Here is a 25,705-nt window from a genome sequence, read left to right as displayed (position 1 = left end):
GGGAGGAGGGAAGACGAAACATGGACCCTGCCTGCTGGATCCCAGATGTAGTGAGTGCAAGGGATGGGGCTGAAGGACTGTGAGGCCTTACATGGGACCCTGAGACTTGTCACAGGAGTGGCTGCAGCTGGGCAGTGGGCAGGTTCTGGTCACAGGCAGACAGGTGTCATGGCAAGGCGAAGATTTCCAGCACTTGGCAGTGCCAAGCTTAACTGGACTGTGGCTGGGGAAGGTGCAAAGCACCAGGAAGTGCTAGTGCCTGTGGCAGATGGGCCACGAGAGGGGCAGGGCCCAGGCCCCCAGGGTAGCAGGAGGCTCATGTCAGGTGTGGTCCAGAACTCGGGGCAGCCAGGCTGTGAAGAAGGGAACTGGGCAGCAGGCACCACACAGGCCACTCAGCCCAGGCCAGACAACAGAAGAAAGGAGGCCATCACGCAGAGCCATAAAAGCAAAAAGCAGGCTAGAGGCGACTTCTTCAAATCTGAGGTTTTATTTTTTTTCCCAGCTCACACCACCCTGCCTGACCTCCGCCCTTCCTCCTTCCCCCTCCAAGAGGCTGAAGGCCCAGGCATCTGGAGGCTGTGCCTGGAAAACATGGGGCCTGTAACTACTTCTACTGCAAATGGCTCGGTCCTGCCCGGCCACCTGGCTCTTTGGGGCACAGCTTCCTGCTCCCAGACTCCTTCTGGCCTTTCTGCAGAGTGTCATTGAAGAGCTTGTATTTCTGGGTTAGTTCTTCCATTTTGGTAACTGTAGAGCAAAAATACAAACCGCAAAGTGAGTCTAGTGCCTCCCATCCTGCACCACTGCACCTGGCCCTCAAGGGGCTCACAGCTGGGTGCAGGGGGGCTGACTCTCACTGTGAACCAGAAACTGCTGAACCAGGAGCTGTTGAGGGGGCTGGAGGCTGGACAGCAACCCCTTGTTGCAGTGAAGGCCAAGCACAGATGGAAGCCCTTGCCTACCCCTCAGGGGGAAGGTGACAGGGGTGGAGGTTGTGATTTAATCAAACACCAATCAAATGACAAGAGCCTTAATTGTGACCTGCTGTTTTGCTCTCAGGGGTAGGGAACACTGTCACAACATGCACCTGCCTGTCAAGGTACCAACTTCAGACAATGACCACGGAGTGTGGAATGTGGGGACTTGAGCTCACTTCTCTCCCCCACCCTGGGTACAGGAGTTTCCTTGGCAGTGGTGCCCTAACTTAAATAGATACCTCTTCCTTCCTCCACCAACTTGCTTCTCTGCCTCCTCGCCCATCCACATGGCAAGTAGTTATTGGAATTTGGTCCTGCCCATCCCAAGGGTGACTCTGAAGTTCAGGAATCAAGGGCTGTGCCTCAGGATGAGCGGCCTCAGCGAGATGCTGGAACAGGCAGACTCCTAGCAGGGCTGGAACCGAGCCTGGCCCACCTGAGACCAGTCCTGGCGACCCTCCCCACTTGCCATCAGTGCTTTCATTGAGGTCAGATTATCACCCTTCCTGTTTCAATCACATTTCTCCACAGAAGGGGTTTCCTGCCTCCCTTTGGGTATCACCTGCCTTCATGGAATCCTTAGGTTTTCCCAACCTCTAAGCCCTCTAGCCCATTGTTTTCCCGGGGCTGCCCCAACATAGCTGCTCCATAAGTTTGTGTCCACTACCTGACCATCTCTTGGCTGAGCTTGGTTGGCTAGGTCTCGATTCCTAGGCTAGAAACCCCAGGCCCTTTGAATGTGAAAGGCATCAGCCTGTGAAGGAGGCCACAGGCTTCCTCTCTGGAAGTTTTGGGCCCCAGCCCTGCATCCCTGCTACTCCAGACTTCAGAAGGCTGGGTGGGCCTGGGGACGTGTGATTCTGGTTCCATCTGCCTGGGCTTAGAATCTCTAGACTCACTCCCTCAGCTCTGTGCATCTGTTACTTCACTGATCCTCCACCCTCCATTTTCCTTCCTCTCTTTCTCTGGAGATCCTGCTAGCCACCTGGATGGGGCCTCTGCATTGCTTATCTTTGTCTTCATTTTGTTGATCTGTTTTCTTTCTATTCTTATAGATTTGTTGCCTCCTTTTATTTTCCCCTCTTTGCATTGACTTTTCAACACTTTGGCAAGCCTTTTTAGCTTCTAGGAGTGTTTGCTTGTTTTTCTCCACACTGGTTTTCATTTGGGCATGATACAGTAAGTCCTCACTTCATGTTCTCAATAGGTTCTGTGACTCTAGGTAAAACAATGTATAATGAAACCCATTTTACCATAGGGTAATGGATAAAACACCATCTCATCAACATTATAGCAAAAAGACATTATTCAAGGACCTGCTGTTCTATGTTGTTTGTTAGAAAGCCCATTTCTCTGAATGATCCATTAGCCCTGCTTTTCCATGTCTTCTCTCTTTCATGGTGCTGGCCCCACTGTGTTCTGGTGGAGTCACCATCCCTTCCAGGGTCTGCCCTCCCACCAAAGGAGCTCAGTCAGGAGAGGGCAGCAGAAGCAGACAGGGGTCAGCCCTCATGCCATGGACCCTCAGAGGCCAGAAACAGGTAGGTTTCTCTCGGACTGCTGTCAGCCACCTTCGGAGCCTGGGTTGGCCATTCATTTCAATCACTTTCGTTACTGAAAGAAAGCAGGTGAGGGTGTCACTGGGAGCGTCAACCTGTAAAGTCCTGCTCTGCTTTCGCCCTCTGCTTCCCGCCTACTTGCCACTGCTCCCTCTCCAGGGCTATCGGCCACATAGCCCTGCGGTCCCAGCAGGCAGACATGCTCCCCCACTGCTGCTCAGGCTGTCCTCTTGGCTGAGGCTTTCTGCACCCCTTGCATCCATCAAATTGTCCCCAGGCACTTTCTAGCTTCCAGAAATCTGTTATCATCTCTCCCTGTTGGAGCTGTCAACTCCCCTCCCTCACTCCCAGCACTGAAAGGGTTGCTTCATTTTCAAAAAGCATTGATGTCTATCTTCCTGGCACCGGGGTCTCTGGAGGCTTGGGAAACCAAATGAGGCCTCAGGTCCAGTCAGCTGAGATGGTGACTGGTGAATGACGATGGGCCGAGCAACCAACATAATCTGCCCACCGGCACCCAGATCGGAGGCCTGGCTTCTTATATTGAGAGAGGAAGTAGCAGAGACACACAGACCTTCCATAGTAAGGGGCAGGGGCCTGAGGAAGTCGTGGAGACCAATGCCCTCAATTCTTCAGGTGGGAACAGGGAAAGTTCACAGGCCATTCCTCTGGCATATCTACAGCCCAAGAACTCCTGTCAAACAAAATCAGGAAACTGCACTGACAAGAGCCGAGCCCTCCGAGTGGAAGGCAGCTCCACCCAACCAGGCACAGAGGAGAAGGGGTGAGGACAGCAGGGTTCCCACATCTTCAACACAAAGGGTGCTTATCTAAAAGGTGAAACTTGCCACCAGTCAGTCCTGTGACCACAGGTGAGATGGCACACCGTACACAGCACTAATGGCCACCACTATTATATTAATGATAGCGTGGATTGTAAGCATTTTATCAACAGCAATTATATGCACTGGGGGTGAGAGTCATAGTGACAGCTGTGATTAGGATAAATGTTATGATATATTTGAAAATGGAGGACTCTTGCAGTTCAGTTAGAAAGAAGAGCGACTCCTGAGCGCCCAGTATACATATGGCAAGTGTATGTGCCGAAGCCAAGAGCACTGAAAAGGCCACCTGCCCAAGGAGAGGGCTAGCTAGAGAGATAGCCCTCCAAAGGGAGGGCCCAGAGACTATGCAGCCTAAAGCCACTCCTGGGGGGCACACTTGGGGGGGCAGGCAGGGACAGTTATAGGCAAATGATTTAGTAGCTGCTGCCTGGGATGATGGATGAGAGTTGGGGCAAACTACAGACAAAGCAGAAAATGAGAGGAGAGGCGAGGGAATGAGATATCAACAAGGAAGTCATGAAGGCCATGCGCATGCCTGAGGCGGTGCAGATGCCCAGGGGAGACCTGAGAGGGCCCTGAGTCATCACCTCTGGCTGACCCTGGGGCTCGGAGCAAAGAGGAAGTGAAGGAGAAGAAAGGATCATCAACTGTCTGGCCGCGTGTTAATAAAAAACATGAAGCCACACATCCAAGTTCAAAACACTCCAAATGGGATAAACTCAAAGCAACCCACACCAAGACATACTCTAATCAAACTGTCAAAAGCCAAAGACTAAGAGAATCTTGAGAACAGTAACAGAGGAGGGACTGTACAAGGAAGGAGCTTCCAGAACACCAACAGAGATAGTTATCACAAAGTCAGGACAGCAGCTAGCTGTAGGCACGAAGAGGCACAAGAAGGGTTTCTTGGCCGCTCGGCATGTTCTATTTCTCAACCTGGGTCATGGTTACACAAGTATTCTCTTCAGAATCATTTGAAATGGAATAAAGGAGGTTTGCATAGGGAAAAAGATGCAGCTATTTCATGTTTCTATCCCTATGAGTTAAGAGTCCTCCCTAAAGGCTATATTTCTCATTAAAGAAAAAGTTTTCTCAATGTATGCTTCCAAATTTTTTTTTTAAAAAGCAACATAGAAAAAAAAGTTCAATTGAAACTGAACTAACCTACATTTTTGCCCCTACCCAGTACTGGAAATGTCGGAAAGATCAAATCCAGCACCGATAAGGATACAGAAAGATGGACACCTGGACTCGCCACTGTGACCTGGGAGCCCCATCCTAATGACACGATCTAAGTGGGGACCCACTTTATGCATAAATACGTTCACCACATCCTGTTTTAAAGATCGACAATGGGCAGATGACTGAAGTAACATGTGTCCACTGGGGAATATATGAAGACTATGGAGCAGAATAAAGAAACAGAAATTAAACTAAACCACCTCTGATTCCAACTGGGAGAAAACCAGTGTCCCCATTGTGGTCCATTTCCTGTGAGGGTTTCTTCTACATTATTTTCCTTTAGAAAGGTAACGTCATACTGTGTATTTCCTTTTTACCCCACATTTTCCCTTCAACATGTTATAATATGCATTTCCTTGTGGTGCCATCACCAACTTTTGAAATGGTGAATACTATTTCACCATATACATACTCCATCCTCTACCTGAGCATTACCCAATGGCAAAGCTTCACCTTGTTTTCATCCTATACTATTATAAATCCTGCAACAGCATTATGGAGAATACTAAAAATCTGAAAATGACCTACAGGCTCAGTAACAGAAAGTAGTGAGCAAATTACAGCAAATGCCTGAATGAAATAGTGTTTGACGATTGAAAATGCTGCTTTGAGAACATTGGAAAATGCTTACAATGAGGTCCAAGGGAAAGAACATAATAATATAAAAGTGTGCTTGTGTTGCTATCACACTTAACATGTACAAAAGAACAAAAAAAAGGATGACAGGAAAAACAATAGAGGGAAATAGACCAAAATATTAACACTGACCATTTCTGGACCACCAAGTTATGGATGGTTTTTATTTTACCTCTGCATGTCTTTGGGTTATCCCAAATTTCTGCAATTAATGTCCTGATTTTATAATCTGTCCAAAGCATTCTTTCAAGTGAAGGAAAACCTTATACATTAGAGAAAAAAGAAAGAAGTAAGAGGCCAGTCCCTGAATGCTCCCCAAATGCTGGCTGAGCACAGAAGGAACCCTGGCATGAGCCAGGAGCTAAGCCAAGGTGCACTGGGACAGCCCTGTCCATGACCATTGAGTGGGCGACCACAGCTGCATAAAGTGGTGACCACGTACCCAGACTCATCACAGAGTTGTTGCTGCTCCAACAGATCTTCTCAGCCTGCTGCTGCTGCGCCATGTCTACAGCACTTGCAGAGATGTCAGTGAGCTCCATCACTGCTATCAAGAGCTGGGCGGGAGGGAGGGAGAGAAATACGTGGGCATTAAGTGCAGCGGTCTGACCTATAAAAGGCACCTCTTTCTTCCCACCCAGATTCACATTAAGCGTGTGATCCTCCCCAGGCCCTTATTAAGCACGTGGCATTCACCCCCAAGGATATCCACAGGTGATGGCAGGACTCCCAGCTACATGGAGAGTCATCAGTCAGAGTTCTCCAACCTAACTTCCTTCGTCCTGGCCCGGAGGGGATACCACACTATCATGTGCCCCACCCACATTGGTAGCCAATCAAAGCCAGAGGCACAGAAGGAAACTATCCCATGGTGGGGAATCGATGCCCCCAAATAAAAAGGCCTTTCTGATGGGAGAGGATTGTACCCTAACTCGCCTTGTTGGCAAAGTCACAAAGAACAGGTTGACCAGAGGTTTGGAAGTCTAGGAGCCTCTCCACTAAATAACCAAGACAAAGGCTATACAAGCCCCGAGCCAATGTCAGAGGGCCATGCATGGCTGCTGTGCTCATAATCCTAGCCCAAGTCTGCATTCAGGTCGGCTCTGGGGGTCTGTGATGTAGAGCAACACAATGAGTAAATATGCACAGAGCCAGCTTGGCAGCATGAGACTACTGTTTGCTGCCTCTCTGGGCTGAGTCAAGGGTGCAAACAGGCAGGCATCTGCCTGTCTGGCATAGCTGTCAGTCATACACAAGAGCAAACAGGCCATGATACAGTTCAGCGTGTCACAAAGACAGAATGAGACCAATATAGGGTCAGAAACTGGAACAAAATGCTCTGGAGCCACTAAGATCATCATGCTTTTTAAAAAGGTGGGATGACATGCAACAATGCTCACAGTAACAATTCCAGTTCAGTGAAAGAGCAGGAGTGTCGTAGGCAATTAGGACGCAGTGCAGGCAGTCCACAAACCCCTTCCAGGCCCAGGGGTTTGGCTTAGTGAACACCCCCTGAAGTGCAGGGGGCACCCACAGTACCCCTCATCCCCTCCATGGCACCAGGAAGAGCTCCCACCGCAACCTGACAAAGGTCCCAGGCTGAGGGCTACAGCCGTGCCACCTGCTCACAGAGAGCCTGGGCCAAGTGCCTCCCAGCCCCCTGTCCCAGCCCTTGGGTCCCTCACTGAGGGCTACAGTGGGAAATGAGAGGGTGATTCTTACTTGACGACACGAGGTCAGAGTCTGGTACACAGCCTGGACAATGGGGCCGCACGGGTGGACGTAGGGGCCTGGGTGCTGGCAGCACTCACCCAGCTCATCATCGTAGACTTGAAGGAAAGCTATGACGAGCTGGTAGAAGTCAGAGATGACCAGGCGCAGCTTCTGGTCCAGGGTGCTGGTGTCAACCCTGCTTACAGCAGCCCCTTGCTTGTGCTGCACAAAGCACTGCAAAGCCAAAGGGAGAAGGTCCCTTCACGCTGCCCTGTGTGCCCATGGGGCACCAAGTCCCTTCCACCCATCAGAGGCAGGGTCTGCTGGCCATCCCAGGCTTCCAAAAACCGGGAGACATTAAGACAAGAAACAGAAAAGAGCAACTTGGTTTCAAGCAAAGTTGATTGCCTTCTGGCCTCAGTCGTGCCCCTGCAGCCTGTGTAGACGTCAGGGTCACATGTAAGGTGGCGCAAGAAAGCCTGGAGCTCAGGGCCTGGCATGCAGTCCACCTAACTAACCCTTTCCATTCTACAGGAAACCTCCCAGCTCCGGCCTGGAGCTTTTCTGTCTCTCCCCTTCGTGTGGGCTGAGCACCCGATACATTCTAGTGCCCAACAGGCTCCACAAACATGCCAGCTCACTTAAGCCTCACAACACGCTCACTGTGAAGATGAGGTGCCCGAGGCCCTGGGAGCCAGCACCCTCACCTCCGTCCTCAGTGACTGTAGCTTAACCACGCTCTCCTGCAGCTGCCTGGCTAGCTCTATCACCTTCTCCTTCTCCAACTCCACAGGGGAGTTGACCCTGCAGGGAGAAAAGGGGAGATACTCTCAGCTCTGTTCCATCTCAGGCCACACATGAAGAGTCTGTCCCAGATCACAGAACCATGCAGGGCCCATACCTCTGCCGGTCATCACCTTGCTTGTCAGGGGGCTTCATGTCCAGGAGCCCCGGGTCACACTCAGGGTTCAGAAGCATCTGCAGCTGGGAGCCGGAGTACAGTTCCCCCAGCAGCTTTTCGTTCTTCTCCAAAGTGTCCTCAAACTGCCCCTGCACACTGCAAAGGCAGCCCCAGGGCCACAGTCACAGGCTGCAGTACGGCATCCAGGGACTGTGCTGGCAGCCTTGCTGAGGTCCCATGTGCGAAACCCAAGAAGCCAAACAAGAGCTGGCCCAGAGGCCCAGAGGAGGGGTCTCCTCCAGTCCTCGCCTGCTTTGGTAGCCAGAGCTGAGCCCCATACCGCTGAGAGCCTACCCATCAACAGGGATAGCCTAAGCACCCACTCTCCTCAGCAGGCCCATCCCCTTTACCGTGAACAGCCTGATACCTGGGCCGGCATGCAGCCGCCAGGGCAGGGAGTGAAACTCCAACTAGAGATGTACCTGGTGGCACGCCCAGGTACCCGGCAGGTCCTTGTGCACACCAGCTCCAGTTGGAGAACCAAGGACACCCACTGGCCATTCTGTGGAGGGCCTGTTACAAGCCTTTACCTGGAGAAGCTGGAACATCCAATGGTCAGGCTCTGGATCATGTCCAGCAGCTGGTCCATGAAGTGCAGTTGCTTCTGGGCGCAGGCCCGGCCCTGAGTAGGAAACATCACATGTACTCACTGGCAAGGCACGCGGGGTGCCCCCACCTGACACGCGACACTGCTGCAGCTAGTGGAAAGGAAAAGCCTGGGCCACCGGCTCCCTGGTCCCCACCGGGCAACATCTTGGACTGGCTCAGGGACCATAGCCTCAGGGGCTGTGATCACTAAGCACTCCCTGTTTCAACCCAGCCCTGGGCTGCAATGATGCCTGGGACCACTCTGGAAGTGACAAGTGCTGTATAAACATATGGGAGTGTATGTTCATCGCACATCCAACAGTGTAGCTTCTTGGGTGGGCATGTGGGGTGCAGGAGGGCCTGTTGACGGCAGAACACAGCCCACAGGAACCTGATGGTGGCCTGTTTCTCAGGAACATCTCCAGGAAGAGGCCTGTCCCCCTCAGCAGATGACCCACCCTAGCCAGGAACAATCAAAACTGACTGGCACAGCAAGACAAGGCCATAGAGGTGGCCTCCGCCAACCCTGTTCCTCCTCACAGGGAGAACAAGGACTTGTCCCTAACAGGTGGCATGTGGTTGGCCTTATAGCCAGGGTCCCCAAGCAGCAGCTGAGTTACTCCCCTGCCCTAAAGGTGCCTGGGATTCCCAGCAGGCTGCTGCCCAGCCAGAAGCTCAGGCTTCAGAAGTACAAATCCTTCCTCCTTCCAGAAAGAGGCTCACAGACAATCCCCAGGACCCACTTACAACCTGAGAAGCCCAGCCTGCTGCAGAGAGCCCTATGTAAGCAACTATGCCAGAAAGAAAACTGGGCCTGCCACTCCATTTTAGCTCCTTACTGCCCTGCCCTACACACCCGTTAGTCTGAGGAATGTGTCAGAACTCTTTGCTCAGCCAGCCTCACAGGCTACTTGCTTACTATAAAGCCCCCAGAAAAGCATTTTCACTTAAAGTGGGTGTGGAAAGCACAGGCTGAAGTCAAAGGGCCAAGAGGCTCCTGATAGTATTTTAACCCAGGTGGCGCTGGGTGGGGAGGAAGTCTGGGGACAGGGATGTACTATGATAATGCTTGTAGCTCGGCTCCCTATCCATGGGTGCTGGCCTCACAGCTGCAGCTGCCTGGTGCCCCCCACAAGGACGGTTCCCACACACATAGTTTTTAAGTTCAAACATATTAGGAACTCACACATCTTACACCTGTATCTCCTCTCTCCCATGTCCCAATTCCCAACACTCACCGGTGTCAACATAAATTATTATTTTCCTTTTATTTTTTATTGCATAAGGTGGAATGAAGTATTAATCCATGCTGCAGCAAGGGTGACCCTTGAAACTAATGTGCTAAGTGAAGAAGCCAATTGCAAAAGGCCACATATTGTATGACTCCACTTATATGAAACAGAGACAGCAGAGTGGTGGGTTCCAGCCTGCTTAATAGGCACGGATCTCCTCCTGGGAAGGTGAAAATGTTCTAGAATTACATAGAGGTGATGATTGCACAACACTGGGAATATACTAAATGCTACTGAACTGTCTGCTTTAAAATGGCTTAAAATTGGGTGCAGAGTTTCAGCTTTGGAAAAAGAAAACAGTTCTGAAGATAGAAGGCAGCGACGATTACACAACACTGTGAATGTGCTTAATACTGCTGACTACACTTAAAATGGTTCAGATGATAAGTTTTATGTTCTTTGTATTTTTACCAAAATAAAAATGTTTTCTTAAAAAGTAGAACCCCATCAGGGCCGACTGGGAAATATTTTTTAAATGGTTAAATCATAAGTTTTATGCTATGTGCATTTTATCACAATAAAAATCATTCTTAAAATAAAAACTAAGGGAAGGGTTACAGTTCCGGCTAAGATGGAGGGAACACATGCCATCTTCTTCTCCCATGAAGTACCCACGTCTCAGAGTGGGACAAAATGCATGTGGCAGGTGTCTGCAGCCTCAGGAAGGTAAACGCCAGAAGGAGTTGCAGGGGAGGCACGGGAACCAAGGTCACCGTTCAGACTGGAGACAATTTGCTGTATTCTCGCCTCCGCCCTCCCCGGACCTGACCTCAGTCCAGCCCAAACCCAGAAGAAACATGGTGGTACAGAGAGAAAGCTCCAGAAAAGAGAACTCCTCACACTCCAAGAGAGTGGGAGAAATCCCCAGCCTTTTTTCTCTCCCTCTTCTCTCAGACCCTGGGCAGCAACCAGTGTCTGACAACAGCAGGAGCAACACTCTAACACTCTGAGGACAGGGATACTTCCTTTCGGTTTAGTGGAGCTATGGGCCAAATCCTATTACCCCTTCTTCCTCTTGGTTCTTCTATGGTGCAGTCTCGGAAGTGAGCGATTTACGCCTGGCTGGAGGACGGGAAAGGAGAGCCTCTTCCTGTAGATAGCATCAAAGATGCTGACAGGGAGGGAAGAGCTCAGGAAAGTAACCCCATAAATCTGTTCATGGCTCGATCCATCCCCTCCCCTCCCCTCCCCTCCCCTCTCCCCATGTAAGGGTGGCTCTGATTTTTTTTTTATTTTTTTTTAGAGAAGGGAGGGAGAAAGACAGGGAGAGAAACATCAATGTGTGGTTGCCTCCCAATGGGGCCCCCCAGCCCCCCCGCCTCCCCTCCAACCCAGGCATGTGCCCTGACTAGGATCAGAACCTTTGGTTCCCAGGCCAACACTCAATCCACTGAGCCACACCAGCCAGGGCCAAGGCTCTGATCTTAATGAACATACTGAAGACTCTGATTACTAAACCAGAGGAAAACCAATGCCCAAGTCCCAAGCCAACCACCAGATGGCACACATGCGCCACAGATCCAAGTGGCACAAAGATCTGAGGAAACAGCGGACGCTGGGACTACAAGTCAGAGAAGCAGGCAGAACAGGCAGAACGTACAGTTTAAAACTAACCAGGCTGGGTTGGGATGGGAGTAAAAGATAGAAAATTGTACTGCAACAATTAAAATAAAATTTAAAAAATAAAAATAAAATAAAATAAAACTAACCAGGCTGGGTGCCTTCTAAAATACAAACGTTCTCCATAAAACTTAACAAGACCCAGAGTCAAAGTAATAGTAAAATGTCCAGGACACGATGTAAAATTACTCAGCATATGAAGAAAACCACAAAAATCTCAACTTTCATGAGAAAAGACAATCAAAAGACATCACTGACAAAAGGACACAGATGCCGGAATAACCTGACAAATTTAAACCAGTCATCATAAAAATGCTCAAGAGCTGATCATGAACACTGTTGAAAGAAAAGTTAAAAAAGAAAGCATCAGCAAGGAAACAAAATATTTACAAAACACACGGAAACTTTAGAACAGAAAAATAGAAAAGTTGAAATCAAAAAACTCACTGATGGACTCAATGGCAAAATGGAGGGGACAGGGGAGTCGGTGGCCTTGAAAATGTAAACAGAAACTATCCAATATGAGCAACAGAGAGAAAACAGATAACCTTCCCATGTTTGCAAAATACACAAACTTACAGATGTGTGAAGGTAAGCAAATGCAAGCAGTCCAAACCTGAAGATATATTCCCAGAAATATATAATCAAATGACAAATAAAAAAATGTTAAAGTAGCAGGAGAAAAACAATGCATGACCCACAAGGGGGAAATGATTCAAATGACTGCAGATTTGTGGTTAGATCCTGTGGAGAAAGAAGGACTGCCAACCCAGGATTCTATATCCACTAAAAAAATATCCATCAAGAATGAAGGGGAATGCGAGATGGTCAAATAAATAAAATCTAAGAGAATATAGACCCAGCAGAACACTGCTGAAAAAAACTGCTGAAGGTAGTTCTTCAGACAGAAGTAAGATGATACCAGAAAGACAACTGGAAGATCACAAATGAAGGAAAAATAAAATAAAGGACAAAACCCCACGATCATCTCAGTACACGCAGAGAAAGCATTTCTAAAATTCAACACCCTTTCATGATAAAAACTTAACAATGTAGAAAGAGAAGGGAACATCCTCAATCTGATAAAGGACATCAATTAAAAAGAAACCCACAGTTAGCGTCATCCTCAACGGTGAAGATCAAGTACTTCCCCTTAAAATCAGGAACAAGATAAAGATGTTAACTTTTGCCAGTTCTATTCACCATTGTTCTGAAGGTGGTAGAAAGCATTTAGTAAAAAAAAAGAAATAAAAAGCATCCAAGTTAGAAAGGCAGATGTCAAACTATCTCTATTTGCAAATAACATGATCTTGTGTATAGAAAATCCTAAGTGATCCACTAAAAAATTATCAGAACTACTAAGCAAGTTTAGAAAGTGGGCAATATATCAGAGCAATGTGCAAAAATCAATTAGCAATAAACAATACAAAAATGAAATTAACAAAACAATTTCATCTACAATAGCATCATAAAGAATAAAATGCTTAGGAACAAATTTAACAAAAGAAGTATAAGACTTATACACTGAAAGCTACAGAACATCTTTGAAAGAAATTACAGAAAACCAAAAACAATGGAAAGACAGTTCACAGATATGAAGACCATATACCGTATTTTCCGTGTACAATGCACTCCCATGTATAACGTGCACCCACGTTTTTGGGCCAAACTTTCAGGGAGAAAAAGCTTTCATTTTAATTTTTTAATTCAATTTTTTATTTATATATTTAGATACTTATTTTTTATGTTATAAAGCAATGTTAGCAATTTTAAAAATATATTATGGCACACGAAACTTTATGTAATAAATAGTTACAAAACTCAAGAACAGATACAAGGTATTTCAGGCACTACCCATGTATAATGTGCATCCTTATTTTTCTCTAAAAAATTTGGACAAAATAATGTGCATTATACATGGCAAAATACTGTAATTGATGACAATTCTCCCCCCAAAATGATCTATAGATTCAGCAAAATCTCCATCAAAATCTCTGTTGGCTTTTTTGCAGAAATTGACAAGCTGATTCTAAAATTCATATGGAAATTCAAGAGACCCCTAATAACCAAAACAATCTTTAAAAAGAGCAAAGTTGGAGGATTCATATGTTGTCGCTTACTACAAGCTACAGTAATTAAGACAGTGTGGTACCGGAATAAAGAGAGACATATAGGTCAATGGATTAGAATGGAGAATCCAGAAATAAACCCTCATATTTACAGTTAAACTGATTTTCAACAAGAATGCTAAGACAATTCAATGAGGAAAAAAAAGGTCTTTTCAATAAATGGTAACTGGGACAAAGGAGCGAAGGTGGATGCATATCTTACACCATATATACAATTACCTCAAGGCCCAAATGTAAAAGGTAAAATGATAAAACTCTTAGAAGAAAACATGTGTCAATCTTCATGACTTTGGATTTGGCAATGGATTCTTAAATATGTCACACTGAAAGCACAGGCAAGAAAAGAACCAGTAAATAAAGTGGACGGCATCAAAACTGAAATCTTCTGTGCTCCGAAGGACACATCAAGAAAGTGAAAAGACAGTCCACAGGACGGGAGGAAATACTTGCAATTCAAATATCTGATGTGACTTGTATCCAGTAATTATAAAGAATTCTTGTAATTCAACAAAAAGACAAAAAAAACAATTAAAAACTAGGCAAAAGAATTAAATGCGGACATTTCTCCAAAGAAGATCTATAAATAGCAATAAGCACATGAAGATGCTCAACACTGGCAGTCATCAGGGAAACACAAATTAAAACTACCACGAGATAGCCCTTCACACCCACCAGGACAGGCAGAACCAAAACAATGGACACTAGTTAAGTGCCAGTGAGGGTGTGAAGAAACTGGACCCCTCACATGTTGCTTGTGGGAATGTAAACATGGTGCAGCCACTTTGTAAACTAGTTTGGCCATTCCTCAGAGTCACAGGTCATGTTACTGTATGACCCAGCAAGTCCTAGCTTTATACCCCAGAGAACTGAAAACATGTCTTCAGTCAAAATCATGTACAGGAACATTCATAGCAACATCATTTGTAATGGCCAAAATGTGGAAACAATTATTTCAAAAAGTGTTTAAAGTATTAAAAGTAGAGGGTAGGGTTTCTCTGAATCAGTAGTGACTGATTGTGGGGGAGGGTGTGGATGGGGCCACATCTGCAGCGCGTAGCACATGGGGGAAATGCATGGGCTCAGGAGCTGCAGGCCTGGATTTGAGGCCAGGCTCTGTCACTGGGTGACCTCAAGTGCGTTGTCACCTCTCCTGTGAAAAGGAGCTAAGGTAAGTACGACTGCCAAGAGTAGGTGAAACAATTACTGGCATGTACAAGGGGGTACCCATAAAAAGCCAGAATTTATTTGTAAAAAATTGTGTATCTATCCTCACATGTTTAAACTTCAGTCACCTTCAAAGTGCTCTCCATTTGATGCAAGACACCTATTGAGACATTTTTTCCACTGCTCAAAACAGTTTTTGAACTCATCAATTTTGATGCCTTCTAGTGCTTTGGCCATTTTTTGTTTCACCCCTTTCACACTGGCAAAATGTTTCCCTCTGAGGGCTTTTTTCATCCAGGGGAACAAAAAGAAGTCACTTGGGGGCAAGAGTGCATAAATGTGGACGGTGAGGCACAGGGGTCATGCCATTTTGGTCAAACTCAGAGCGGTGTGGGCAGGGGTACTTGTAAATCACCCATCACGAAATGGGCAAACATACTGAGAAAGTCCTTAAAAACAATTCACTGAAGCCAAACACAGCCTCTCACAACACCACCAGCTGGTAGATAACACTGATGCAGGTGGGTTCCTAGAATATTTAGCAGGGTAAGCCTGCACTACAAGGGGCTCACCCTCCAGAAGATATTTCCGGTTTTGGGGGGATGCCCCCCTATATAGTACCTACCACAGTGCCAATGTATATGAAGTCATCAACTGAGTACAAGATGCACTCTGTCCCTCCCTTTGGTCATGATAGGCCTGAATCCACCTCGGCCTCCTCAGCAATGGCTAGGCTATACTCCAGGGAATCCTATGGGGCAAGGGATCAGGGTGGCGATGAGTAGGGACAGAGAGGGCCCTCTCTTACCTTCAGGATCTCCTGGTCATCCGGCCCACACAGCATCAGCTCATGGCCCAGTTTCACCATCTCTGCTGAGACACAAGGACCCTATTACTATAGACACCCACCCAAATTGGAGAGGACACTGCACACCCAGGGGGTACACAAACATGCAGGGTTCCCAGGAGTTCTCTGCTAAGGGTATTCCTGCTCCAGTGTCGGCAGGTATGGAGCCCACAAAGCTGGGCGTGGCCTGAGAGACCTGGGTAGATAAGGAAGCAGCAGGTCGACCACACACAGAGGCGCCAAGACTGCCTCTGGCTGTGTGATCTGCACCTAGTCATTGCCCCCTCTCTGGGCATCAGTTTCCTCACCTAAAAATAAGGGGTCACAACCAATGCTCTTCCATGTAGGGAACTTCGGCTTCTCAGAGAAGACAGCAGCTTCCGGAGGAGCTGACAGAGGTCAGGGAACCTTGCAAACACGCTGTGTGCTGCCCTTTCAGAGACCTCAGCAGGCCACAGTGAAAGGAACTGTTGCTCTCATTTATCCATTTCCTACACACCTTTCATGTCATCATTTCCCTTCCTCTTGCCACCAACCTTAGGAGGAGGCTGAGCTTCATTTTACAGATTGGGAAACTGAGTCCAGGGTGCCCTGGGTATTTACTGAGGAACCATCTGGATAGAGAAAGGCCAAGACTTGGAGCCAGAAAGCCTGGGGCCAATGCAAGCTCCACACCTGCCACCTAGCTCTGTGGCCATGTCCTTACACTCACAGGCAAGGTCCATCTCCTACCCCCAAGTGCTTCAGTGACAGAACAGGCATAACTCTGGCACCTGCTTTGGAAGGTTTGGTGCAAGAAGCAAGGAATACGTCTACGTGAAAGCATTAGTAATCCCAGAACACTGTACAGATGCCAGTTATACCCCCGAGCACAGCTGCTCTGCCCACAGCCCCTAACCCCAAATCCTCATGTACTCCTCGGCCCCTCTCTTGCTTAGCTGACATCCAAACCTCAGGGAGTCTGGCTGACCCTCCCTTCCCTATAAATCCAGGATCTGGACAGTGCCCTGCTCCCACTCTCGCCCCCATTTCCAGCCTGGTTCACTGGAAGACCCTCTCAATGGCCTTCCTATGCCTGCCTGATCCTCCTATTCTCAGCATGGTGGCCCGAGGGACTCCGTGAAACACAAAGTCAGGCCGCAACCTTCCTCAATGTCCTTCCATGGCCCACAAGGCCTGGCTGGATCTGGTCCTGTCCTCCTCTGACCTCACCCCACCTTTATTCCTTTGCTCTCCACTAGGTACCAGTTACCATGGCCTCTTCACTGTTCCTCAAAGCTGCCAGGCACACACAAGCCTACCCCACGCCCTTTGTACTTGCTGTTCTCATGCCCTGAACACTATTCTTTCTGGTACCTGCCTGACTCAGTTCCTTCCTGCCTGCAAGTCTCTATTTAAAAGAGAGGACTTCCCTGGCCATCTTATGTCAACAGTATCACCCTTCTCCCAACCCACCCATGCACCACCCTGCCCTTACCTGTCTTTGTTTATGGTGCTTCTCACCATCCATATACTGAGAATCTTGCTGCTTTCTTTGTTTATCACCTGTCTCTCCCAGCTAGCACCCAAGCACCATAAGAGCAGTATAACTCACTGCCGAACTGCCAGCACCTAAAACAGTGCAGGGTGTGCAGCAGGTGCTCCATAAATACCTGTCAGATGAATTCGTGATTCCTCTAATCTCATTTGTCCCAATTTCTCCCATTTACCATCCTTGACAAGCAGTCATGCCTACTATCTGCTTTGCCACTCAGCACACTCCCACAAGGTGGGCAAGGCTAAGGTTATCACCCGCACTTTACCAAAGAGGAAACTGAGGCTGGGAATGGCAAGGTCAAGGCTGTGGCTGGGCTGAGGGCCAGGGTCAGAACCTGTATATGCATGTGCATTAAAAAATTCAGGTGGTATCCGATGACCAGGCTTACACGGCTTGAACATGGTCCTACCAGTAGGAAAGCGCTGGAAGTACAGGACACAGCACTCATGAGAAGGCCAGCACTCCTTTGTAGCCTGGACCAGCCCACAGGCCAGCCCCACAGGCTCCAAGACACAGTGCCCTGTTCTTCTGGTCTATCTGGGCCTCAGGGACAATTGCCCTCATTTAATTAACTTGGCAGTGCCAGTTGGGGCATGGATCAGGACTTCAGGGTCCAGTTTGTTCCATCCTGGGGCAGTTGGGCCAAAAGCAGGCCCTTGGAAATTTCAAGTTTTGGAGATACCACTGTGATGGTGGAGAGTTAGCCACCATCTTGAGGACTGCAGTTCACTCCTCTTTACCTAACAATGTCCATTACTGGGTTGAAAGACAATTTCTGCCAAGAAAGAATTGAAAAGAGGTGGTTACAAGACAAGCCCTCGTGGAGAGCTGCCTGGTGTGCTCCTAGAATACCATGTGTAGTGTGCACATGCACACACCAGTGACATGGGGACAGAACCACCACTGGCATCCACAAGAACTGCTGCCTCTGCCCACAGTGCCTCAGGGGATAGGCTGGCAGGGAGATGGGCTCTTGGTCTTATTCACATGCCCCTATGTCAGTAGCTCACCCACTCACCACACCAGTGGGGAGGGAGCCTGGTTCTAGAAGGTTCTAGCAATATCTACAGGGTATGCACCATCCAAAAGAAAACACCCCTCCGACAGGAAATTCACAACTCGCTAAGGAGGCTAAGCACAAGCTCAGAATAGCCCAGAATCCACCACCCAATTCCAAACTCCCCTAACACAGACCCACCTTGAATCTTCAGCTCGGTGGAGGCCCCCTTCAGCAAGTTGAACCTGTCTTGAGAGGAAGGGCAGGCCCTGCAAGGAAAGAGCCAGACCAGTCAGGGCTGGTACCCAGAGGGCTGGGTTACAAAGGCCCCTCACAACCCCTCCTTATCCAAACTCTAAAAAGTGAATTATTAGTGCACATGCTACACGCAATTGAGATGTTCACTTTAAATTGGATAGTTTCATGTGATGTGAATTTCAACTCCATAAATTAGCAATTACAATCATAAATATTTCTGAAATTTTACCTCAGATATATGAATTTGAAAACTGAAACTAAAATTCTCACAAAAAAATGGAAATTATTTTCATTTTTAAAAATAAAATAAAATAAAATGATTGCCCGAGAGAACAAAATAAAATAAAATGATTGCCCAAGAGAACAAAACGAAATTCCCCAGAGCTCTAGGTCTTTCTCAGGAGGAAGCAAGGGGCCAGCTTTTTCTTTATCATGGTGCAGGTTTGTTTGGAGGGTGTCCCAGGATCCAGCACTTCTGGTATCCTTGCAGGTCACCCTCCTGAGCCTCTCTTCATATTCTCTGCTATTCTCAGCCTCCCTGCCAGAGCACACTGGGTCAGCAAAACTCATCCCTCAAAGCCCATGGCTGATGTCACCACCCACCCCCAGGAAGCCACCTTGGCATCTCTCCATCACAGCACAGCCTGGGCACTGTCCTCTACTGGGCTCCCATCCCCCAGACTTCGGGCTTGCCAAAGTCAGCAGCTGGCTTTCCATCCAGTATTTCTAGGGTCTAACATGGCAGGCAGCACAGAAAAGGTGGCCAGTAAGCGTTAACAGGTAAGTGACCACAGCCTCTTGCTATGGAATAATCTGCCATCAGTAAATGTCCGCACTCAGCTCTTTCAGCAGAGAAACATTTTCTATTTTCTAAAAAGCAAAAATCAGGGGGTAGTTAAGCTACTGCAGGTCATAGCTTTAAGCCATTTGGAAGCTCCCATAGGGTGTTATGGGCTCCAGGGTCACAGCCCCAGCCTTCTTGGTAGGGAAACTACAATCCCAGCTGCCCCTTCTTGGCCTAGTGGAGCCCCAGCTTTGATGACACCACACAGATAAATGAATCAGTGGCCACTTATATGCCTCTTGCCTTAAGGTGCTGAACTGATCGGCAGAACCCTTTCCAGACACAGACTGCATCCAAAGGCAGTAAGGGCTGCAGTGCCCCAGCAGACATCACAAGTCACTCCCAACACAGGCCTCCCACTGGGTCTCCTCTGTTAGGGGGCACAGTTTGAGCTCCAGCTGCCGAGGCCCATGCCTATTTGCCAGGGAGCCCTAGGAGTTGGCTGCTATGGTGGGCCTACTCTACATAAAGAGGCTCTTTTCACAGAATGGTGGGTGCTGGGGACTCCATCATACCATCAAGGTTCCAAGGGACCTGCGGCTTAGCGAGGTGAGAAGGCACAGTGACCATTCTGTGAAGAGGGCTCACTGCTCCTTCCCTGGGGCCATGCCTCCTAATGCCTGTGTCCCAGGCCTAGGCCCAGGGCCTTACGCTGTAGAACTGCAGTTAGAGAGGGTGCTAGACCCAGCAGCCTCAGCTACTCAGCTTTACCACCTGTCTTCATGACTCAGTGAGGCAACCCAACCCCTACTCCACTCCATCCCCATTCTGCCAAAGAGGGCAAGGGCAGAAAGGGCAGAAGAAGAAAGAGCCCCAACCTATGAAATTCTGGGAGGCTGGCCCCTGGGCTTGCTTGCCAGGCAATGTTCCCAATTCACAAGGCACAGAGCAGTGGAGAACACTCACCGATCCATCAGGCCAAACCACAGCAAAGCACTTCAACACACTAAAAAACGAATCTGCAAAAGCCTAGGTGACCTTGCTAGGAAAGGCTTTCATTACAGTTGATTTTCCTTGGAGTGACAGGGAACAGAACAGAAACTAACAGCATTCAAAGCCCTAAAAGCAAGTACAGCTTTTTGAGAACCAAGGAAACCCATGTTTCTTGAACTCAGCTACCCAAGACACCCTGTGGCTCTGCTCCCCTCCTGCACTGAAAGCCAGCTCGGCATATGGGCCACCAAGAGCCACCACACTGAACTCCCCAGGCAATGCTGGGTGCAGCTTCCAGATTCTGCTGAGAGGGGTGAACAGGGTGGCCCCAGATAAGGGCTGAAATGGTGAAGTCACGTGCAAAGAAAGCCAACCTGAACCTGAGGGGAAACTCTGTCCAATTCTCTTTTCGGGCCCTTGAAAAAAACCAGAGCACTGTTGCCAGCTTGGGATCACAAAAAGGGTTTAGTTTCTTGTACTTAAAAAAAAACTGCTGCCTATGCCTCTCTGGCTAGCACAGCAGCCCAGTCCCTAGCTTCTACCTGGCCAGGCAGATGTGGGCTCCCTCCCACAAGAGCCTCTCCAAGCCATAGCTTTGGCCTCGTCCTCCTGGGAATGAGCTCAAAACCTCTGCACTAGCCCAGGCTATCCCCAGTACTCTCTCCTCCTGGTTCCTGGACAACATGCTGATCCCTCCAGGGCTGGCAATGGTTGTCACAAGAGTGATCTACCATTGTGAGCCGGGATCCTGCCATCTTTCCCTAGGGCTGGTGCTACACCTTCCATATTGGTCCCCCTGCCTCCAGCCTCTCCCCACCAAATCCATCTGCCACAGAACCCCCAAGTCACCTTGCCGAAATGCCAATCTGTCTGGTGCTTCCCTGGTCCCATGCACTTCCTACCCAGCGCACAGAGTTTAAAGGCCTCATGTGGCTTGCAAAGCCCCACAGGAGATGCCCTGGGCTGCCATTCAAGGCCACTGTTGCCTGGCTCTCCCTCTCACACCTCGACTTCCTGGTCCTGTTGAGACAAGCACCTACCATTACTTGTTCCATTCCAGATCAAATGCTACCTCCTCCCTGCCAATGTCCCCAACACTGGGATTCGTGCCTGAGCCTTTTGCGGCCACTAAAGTCCCAGCTCCACGAGGGCACCCATCCATGTCTTAGGCACCTGGAATGGCCCAGGTGTGCATGTGTCCATGGGCCTGCTTGTCAGTACAACACTACTGCAACCTGGGGCTGATGGGGGAACCCCACCAGGTACCTGCCATCCAGCAGCTCCCAGTGCTTTGGAGAGCTGGACAGGACAAGGACAAAACCAAAAGGCCTCAGGGCTCTGGCAGGAGTGTGCTCAAAGGTTATAGGTGTCCAGGGGAAGGAAAAATGCACTGTGCCCTGGGACTGGAGACTTTCAGAAAGGAGGTAAGTCTTGTGACCTGGGTCACTGAAGGCTGTATCAGAGTATGTGCAACATGCAAAGATCCGAAGGACATCTCCAGGAAGGAAAAGAAGATCAGCGAGAGCAAAATGTTACAAAAGTGCTGGTGTGCCAAGGCCTGTGGTGGAATCTGAAGAAGGGTAGCAGGAGAGGCTTAAACATGAAAATGCCCCCTCCTTCCAACCAGATATCCCTAGGACACCCAGCTCAGGGCCAGGTCTGCTGGCATCCTGTGGCCCAGAAGGCACACCAGCTGGGTGCAGGCTAGACCCTCGATACTCCACTGCCATGCTCCGGCCCAGGTGTCTTCCTCAGCTGCAAGGGCAGACAGGTCCGTGTGAAGAGGGGCAGACCCAGGCCTAACCTCACAAAAGACTCCTGTACCGACCAAGCACTGGTACTCCAGAGAGGGCCCTGGGGCTCACTCACGTCCAAAAGCACAGGGCCTGTCTTCCCCACCATAGCCTTAAGACAGATGCTCAGCTCAGGGACTGCTGCTCCCAAGATACAGACATTCTGTGGACTTTCTGGATCTTTCTTTCCCCTTGCCGTCTGGGCAGGCTTTGCTTCCCTTACACAGTGCTGAGCACATACACCGGGCTGCACCTTGACCTGAAGGACTAGGGTCTTGGCCCTGCTTGTCACTCCTCAGTGGCAAGATCCAAGACAGTTACAACTCCAGCCTGACCCTCAGCTTCCCAGTCTGAAAACGAAAGGATTGAAGTAAATAGATCATTTATCAGGCCCTTGCTAGCCCTGAAATCAGTAGTTAAAGCTTAAAAAAAAAAAAAAAAAGAATCTCAGGAAGCTGAGCACTTCAGCCAGGTGGTGGGTAGACTGCCCAAAGCAATGCTGAGGGACACTTTCACCCAAAATTTGACTATGGGCCCATAGCTGGCACTTCTTACCTCAGCAGGTACTGTCAGTTATCTGGGGTAGGGTATAGAGCCCTCTGGGAGGACAGCTACTTATAAACAGAACAAACCCCATCTCACTCAGGTGGGCTGAGTGGCACCAACTATGCCCCCATATTGGTGGAGGAAGAAACAACTCCATTACCGTATACACATCCACTCCAGGATTTCCAAGCGGTACTTTGAGGGGCTACACAGCAGTTCCTGAATGGTCTTTGGATCTGTGAGATAAAGACCGTTGAGGAAGGGGCAGTTGAGGTCCTAAAGCAAGGAAAGGGAAAGCCAGGAAGCTTTAGATACCAGAATCAAGGAAGGGCTACAATGCACTTCTGCACTTATGCCCTTACTGCTGCGTCACATGTTTACTGCCACCAGGTACATACCAGGCTTATCAGAGGGAACTTACTGGCCCTCTAACCGGCCCACTGCCCATTCCCACCGTGTGCAACCTGCAGCCCTCAGCGCACTCCCCTCCATCTTGCCCATCTGTGTCGGTCTGTCACCCCACCTCCTTAAAATCCACTCCCCTCTGGGCTCTTATAGTGATTTGACCTAGTAGCAACTATGGGCTGTAGCTAGATTATCAGAAGCCAAATGCAGGCTCCTGGCTATAGGACTAAAGGGACAGGGAGCAGGATGGGGGCCAAACAGAACTCTCCTGAAGGGGAGGGGAGTGGAGGGCAGGGGGATAGAGGAGGGCAGGGGAAGGAAGGGAAAGGGGAGGGAAGAGAACGGGGAGAGGAGAGTAGGGGAGGGGGAAAAGGCTGGGAGGGGAGGGGGAGAAAGGCGGGAAGGAGAAGAGAGGGGAGGTGAGAGGGGCGGGGTGTGGGGGAGAGCCGAACCCGGGAAAATTACCCAACTATGGGGGCGGGCTCCCTCACTACCGCCACTAGTGGCTCGCTACCGCCACCACTGGCCGGTGATGATGACTAGCCTGGGGCAAGGATTCTGCCCGCCTGTCTCTCCTGCGCCCCGCGAGCTCCTTAAAACCAAGGGTCTGTGTCCTCTGCATCTTGCACTTTCTTCGAGAGCCCAGCCAGGTCTTGCGAGGCTCCAGGAGTCAGGAGTTACGGTGCAGTACACTTGCGGCGCCGGCCAGAACTACCAGGCACTGGCCGTGGGAACAGCAAGAGCAAAAGCCCAGGACCTCCCAAAGAGCAGATACGGACTGGACACCCCCACAAGGCGTCCCTGCAGCGGGATACAGGGCACAACCGGGAGCGGAGACTGGGGCAATAGGCCAGGCGCCGCCGACTTCCGCTAGTGGCCCTGCCCACCCGCCGCCCGCCGCTCGGCCCGAACGCCCCGGGTGGCTCCCTGAGGCCGCAGCACCTTCAGCTTCGCAAACACCGCCACGGCCGCCTGGAACACGCCATCATCGCTCGCATCCTCGTAGCGGGAGCAGCCTTCCCCAACACCCGGCCCGGCCATGTTTCCCGCGCCGCCGAGCCACGCCTCACCTACGCCAGACCTACGCCACACCCACGCCTTGGACTCACAGGCCGGCCCCGCTGCCAATCACGCGCTAGCCAGCACTCCTGCCTCCCACCTGCCTGAGCTGAGGCGGGGACGCAGGCGGGACTCTCCATCGCGCCTTTCCATTGGGTCGGGGCTCGTCGGGCTCCTAGGCACCACCCTAGAGACTGCGAGCACCGAGTGGGGCGGGGCAAAGCAGCGGGCGGAGCCGGGGCGGGCTCTCAGTCGCTAGTCTGGCTCTCGTCGGTCCTCCCGGAGGCCAGATCGAGGATGCATCCGGGAGAGCCTACTCCAGGAGAGGGCGCTCCTTTGTTGGGTTCTCGCTGGGACGGTGAAGGGGGAGCTATGGAGACTGGATGGAATTGGGACTTGTGTCCCATTTCCCAGTGCGAAGCTCTACCTCCTGTTTTACACGCTCACAACTGTAGTTAAAGGGGTTTCTTGAGTTCCTATCCAACCGACCTCACCAGTCACTAACCATGTGATTTGGGGCAGGTTACCTAACCTCTCTTTGCCCACTTGCCCTCACCTAGTGGAGATAATGAAAGCACTCACCTCACTGGGTTGCTATAAGAAGGATGGAATGAGGTAATGATTCCTATGAAATACCTAGGATAGTGCCTGGCACATAGAAGGAACTATGTGGCCCTGGCAGGTGTGGCCCAATGGACTGAGCACCAGCCTGTGAACCGAAAGTCACTCGTTTGGTTCTCTGTCTGGGCATATGCCTGGGTTGGGAGTGTGTGAGTGGCAACTGATCAAGGTTTCTCTCTTTCTTTCTCCCTTCCCCTCTCTCTAAAAATAAATGAATAAATAAACTCTTTTTAAAAAAGCACTATGTAAAAATTAAAGTTCATTATTATTATGCTGGGCTCTGCTACTTCCCCCACCTCCTTCCCCAACCAGTCTTTGACCTTCGTGGAAGCTTCTGTGGCTCCTTTCTGCCCTGTCTACTTACAAATTTCTTTGCATCTCTTGGGCCCTTCAAACTCAATGAGTCTGGAATGAAATGTGTCAGCTGTTCCTTCTCCCAGACTTCCAAAGCCCTCAGGTCACTGAATGCCCACATCCCCAGAACCTTCTGATCAGATGCGGTGGGAAGGAGCTGAAGGGTGGCTGGTACCCAGGGAGTAGGGAACCAGCAGCAGGCGGCCACTGCCAGCCTTCCTCCATCCACTCTAGCGTCTATCCCTCCTCTGTGCCTCACCCTGCCATCTCCTGGAGGGTGGTGTCAGAGGGGCAAGTCTAGAAACAGGGAGACCTAGAGGCTTGGCATGAACCAATTGCACTGAGTTGAGTGACAGGAGATGTGGGCATGAATATGGGCTAACAGGAAGGGACTCCAGCCTGGCCTTCTGGGGTAGGGACTGATGCCTTATGGAATCATTTGTAATTCCAAGCTATTCTGAGGACACAGAGCCTCAGAACTTGAGCTAACCAAACAGCCCTGACTCAGGGACCCAGGGACCCAATGACGTGCAAAGAATCTTAAGACCCCCTCCCCCTCCACGTGGCTGCTGCCTTGGGCCCTTCTGGCAGCCGAGGGTTGTAGGGTCTTTGGGTTGTTGTTTTTTTTTTTATCTTTTTTCCCCTCTTTTTTCTATTTCTTTTTTTGTTTTTCTTTCTTTTTAAAAAATTTCATTTCAATCACAGCCCCAGCTCAGACATTCAAATTTTTGTGGGTTTTTTCTGTGGATCTTTCCTAGGACTGGGGAATTTGGCGGGAGAAA

General features: G+C 49.6%; 1 protein-coding gene across 2 annotated transcripts; it reads right to left on the bottom strand.

The window, feature by feature from the left end:
• Positions 1-469: 469 nt before the first annotated feature.
• HAUS7 (HAUS augmin like complex subunit 7) lies at positions 470-23,972 on the bottom strand. 2 transcript variants are annotated; one of them, XM_028522687.2, is made up of 10 exons: positions 23,832-23,972; positions 22,645-22,760; positions 18,312-18,379; positions 15,538-15,599; positions 8,467-8,558; positions 7,877-8,032; positions 7,683-7,779; positions 6,985-7,209; positions 5,705-5,819; positions 470-750 (listed from the first exon to the last, which is right to left on the bottom strand). In XM_028522687.2, exons 1-10 carry the CDS (start codon positions 23,928-23,930, stop codon positions 614-616), a joined length of 1,167 nt encoding a protein of 388 aa, XP_028378488.1. In that variant the 5' UTR covers positions 23,931-23,972; the 3' UTR covers positions 470-613. The 2 variants fall into 2 exon arrangements, with proteins under 2 accessions (XP_028378488.1, XP_035872212.1); XM_036016319.1 differs by having other exon boundaries at positions 22,645-22,720; positions 23,832-23,964.
• Between the last annotated feature and the right edge of the window lie 1,733 nt (positions 23,973-25,705).

Source organism: Phyllostomus discolor, chromosome X, assembly GCF_004126475.2.
Source record: "Phyllostomus discolor isolate MPI-MPIP mPhyDis1 chromosome X, mPhyDis1.pri.v3, whole genome shotgun sequence".
Lineage (NCBI taxonomy): Eukaryota > Metazoa > Chordata > Mammalia > Chiroptera > Phyllostomidae > Phyllostomus > Phyllostomus discolor.
This window is presented reverse-complemented; position numbering and strand designations above follow the sequence as displayed.